We start from the raw sequence: 3,334 nt of genomic DNA, 5'->3' as shown, positions 1-3,334 counted from the left end.
CCATTCCGGAAGCTTTTGGTTAAGGGTGGCAAATGGGTTGGGTCGGGTCGAAATGGGTCATGGGTCGAAATGGGTTAGGGTCGGAATGGGTCAACTAAAAAAAGGGTTGTTTTGGTTTGGGTCAGAACTGGTTAGGGTCAAAAGGTTCGGGCAAGAACGAGTCCGGGTCGGAATGGGTCAGGGTCGTAACAGGTCAAAACGGGTTTTTTTTTCTATAGAACGAGGGCAAAGGCGGAAACATTTTGGTTTTTTTTACATTTTTCGTTTTTGAGTTATGATTTTTTTATTAATTTTTTTGAATTTTTTTTGGAGGGAATCAATAAAAATATCATTACTCAAAATATAAATCAAAAACAAAAAATGTAAAAAAACCAAAACGTTTCCTCCATTGTCCTTGTTCTAAAAAAACCCCAAGAAATGAACTGAAACCGAAAGTCGACGAAAACGAATTGAAACATAAACCAAAACTGAACCGAATTGATCGAAATCGAAAAAATCGATCAAAACGAAACTAAAAAAAAAAGAAACCGAAACCCAACCCGTCCAGTGCTCCGAAACCGACCAAAAATAAACAAAGGAAACCGAAACCCAACCCGTCTAGTGCGAAAACTCGTGTCGGCTCGAAACCTAAACCGAACTCGTTCCAATCCAAAACCCGTTTCAACCCGAGCTTGCCGCTTTTCCTTAAGACACTAACCCACATCGACCCATTTCTTTAAATTTGTCGACCCATTTTGACCTGAAAATAAGAAGGTGAAATTTCAAGTGGCCCATTTTGACCCGTCTTATTAAAATCTATGACCCAAATATGATTTTTAAAACAACCCAAATTGACCCATTTGAAATGATTTGGGCCAAGATTGCCACCCTACAGTTTTGGTGCATTCACATCCCTAGAGAAGTTAGATATGACTGAGGATGGTCTTAAAGGTTGTATCCCAACATCATTTGGAAACTTCAGCAACTTACGCTCGTTATATCTAGGTGGGAACAGTCTCAAAGAAGACCTTCCCCGCTTCTTCCACCTCTTGGAACCAACAGAAAAGTCACTCCAAGTTTTAGACGTGAGTTGGAATGAGTTTTTCGGTTCCTTATCCGATTTTACAAAATTCACAGCTTTAAAAGAAGTATATCTCAATGACAATGAGATAAAGGGATCCTTTCCACAAACTTTTGAGCATATCTAGAATCTTGTCATCGTTGATTTGGCTGATAACCAATCACTGGAATGCTCCCGGATCTTTCGGCTCTTTCTTCATTGCATGAATTATATTTTGAGACAAATCGTTTGGAAGGGACTTTAGCCGAAAAGATCATGCCACTTCCTGAGATTCAAAGTTTAGGGGCATCCGCAAAATTGTTGAATGGTATGATCACTGAGACTCACCTATTGAATTTTCTCGTCTAGTTTACCTTGATTTGTCATATAACTCCCTGGTTCTCGAAATTGATCCTGAATGGTCTTCAACCTTTTCGCTTGATGTCATGTCATTTTCGTCTTGCAAGTTGGGTCCTTCTTTCCCAGCCTGGCTACAAACTCAGAAGAACTTCTCTATACTTGACATCTTAGCTGCACAAATCATTGACGCTGTCCCGGGTTGGTTCTGGGATCAGTTAACACCGAATCTTCGTTATCTGAATGTGTCATATAATCATATTCATGGCTCTGTTCCAGATTTGATGTATGGGAACCGACCTTATATTGAATTAAGATTCAATAACTTTTCTGGTCCGGTTCCGTCTTTCCCTTCAAACACAGAAACATTACTTCTCCGAAATAATATGTTTACCGGATTAGTTTCATTCTTGTGTGAATTTACCAACATAATCCGAATTGATCTTTCGAATAACCAACTATCAGGAGAGCTTCCAGATTGCTAGATGAACTTAACTAGTCTCTATTATCTTAATCTTGAAAACAATAACTTCTATGGGAAAATCCCTGCATCAATGGGATCACTTTCATATCTTGAAATGTTAAGTATGCGTAGCAACAGCCTAACCGGAGAGCTACCATCATCCTTAAAGAACTGCACCATGCTGACACTACTTGATGTTGGAGAAAATAGCCTCTCGAGTCGGATACCTTCTTGGATCGGAAAAAGCCTATCGGCGTTGCATGTACTTAGCTTAACATCCTGTGGGTTCCATGGTCCCATGCCTACAAGCTTATGCAAGCTCTCCAGCATGCAAATCTTGGATCTCTCTGTAAACAGCATCTCTGGAACCATACCCGAGTGCCTCAGCAATATTAAAGGCATGAAGGACAAAATGAAAGTTTCTTTCTTTGGGCAAAATGGCGTGAGGCTATCACGTACTAGGCTCTCCATTGATCGGGATACATATACGTTTGAAGCAGTGTTGCAATGGAAAGGAAGAAAGTATTAATACAGTAACACCTTAGGTCTAGTAAGCAGCCTTGATCTGTCTAGCAACAGCCTCAACGGCGAAATAACACATCAAATCATCAATCTTTCAGGACTTGTTGCCTTAAACCTTTCCAGAAACAACTTAACCCAGCATATTCCTCATGATATCGGTAGATTATGTAGGCTGGATTTCCTTGATTTGTCTAGAAACTATCTTATTGGCGCTATCCCAGTAAGCCTTTCGCAGTTGACTTGGCATGCTGGATCTTTCATACAATAACTTGTCAGGAAGGACACCGACAAGCACTCAATTACAAAGCTTTGGTGCTTCATCCTACACCGGGATTCCTGCACTCTGTGGGCTTCCACTTCGTAATCCATGCCCCGAAGATTTGGTTCTTCAAAGTCCAAGTACTGCATTAGAAACTGAAGACATTGAAGATCATGAAGATATGCTTATTACTCGAGGGTTTTTCATATGTATTTGGATTGGATTAGCATTCGGATTTTTGGGATTTTTTGGAACTTTGGCTTTAAGTGATTCATGGAGACATGCATATTTCAAGTTTTGGGATTATGTCATAAAATGGATTTATGTTGTGATAGCTGTGAATTACAACAGGCTGCAAAGGCAGTGTTGACTCCAAATGGTAGTTGTAAATGGTTTTTTACCTATATTGATTTCAAATTTAATGTTCTTGTTTCAAGGAAGTATTGTTAGTATATTAACACTCAAATTGATATAGAACACTCAAATTGTTATCGAAAACATGCATACATCAATATCGAATTACATGAGCCAAAATTAAGCAAAACAAACCGATTACTAATACGTTAACAACTTCTACCAACAGTTTAGTCCACAACATCATCGCTTCTGGTCCGTTGGTGTGGAACTGTTCCAACAGTTTGAATTATTCTTAACACCCTCTCGTAATTCAAACTCTTTGAAACTTAATTTGTGC

The 3,334-nt window shown here is 39.2% G+C and overlaps 2 protein-coding genes across 2 annotated transcripts; both read left to right on the top strand.

The window, feature by feature from the left end:
• The first annotated feature begins 1,228 nt into the window (after positions 1–1,228).
• LOC143577134 (receptor-like protein EIX2) lies at positions 1,229–1,881 on the top strand. Its single transcript, XM_077061057.1, has 2 exons — positions 1,229–1,367; positions 1,409–1,881. Exons 1-2 carry the CDS (start codon positions 1,229–1,231, stop codon positions 1,879–1,881), a joined length of 612 nt encoding a protein of 203 aa, XP_076917172.1.
• Positions 1,882–2,626: 745 nt separating this feature from the next.
• On the top strand, positions 2,627–3,010 carry LOC143577133 (receptor-like protein EIX2). The gene has a single exon (XM_077061056.1). The coding sequence runs from the start codon at positions 2,627–2,629 to the stop codon at positions 3,008–3,010; it is 384 nt and encodes a 127-aa protein (XP_076917171.1).
• The last annotated feature ends 324 nt before the right edge of the window (positions 3,011–3,334 follow it).

This window comes from Bidens hawaiensis, unplaced genomic scaffold (genome assembly GCF_021521415.1).
Source record: "Bidens hawaiensis isolate Kalapana, Puna unplaced genomic scaffold, B.hawaiensis_p1.1 tig00028471_1, whole genome shotgun sequence".
NCBI classification, from domain to species: Eukaryota; Viridiplantae; Streptophyta; class Magnoliopsida; order Asterales; family Asteraceae; genus Bidens; species Bidens hawaiensis.
Note: the sequence above shows the minus strand (reverse complement) of the source record. Positions and strands in the feature narration are given on the sequence as shown.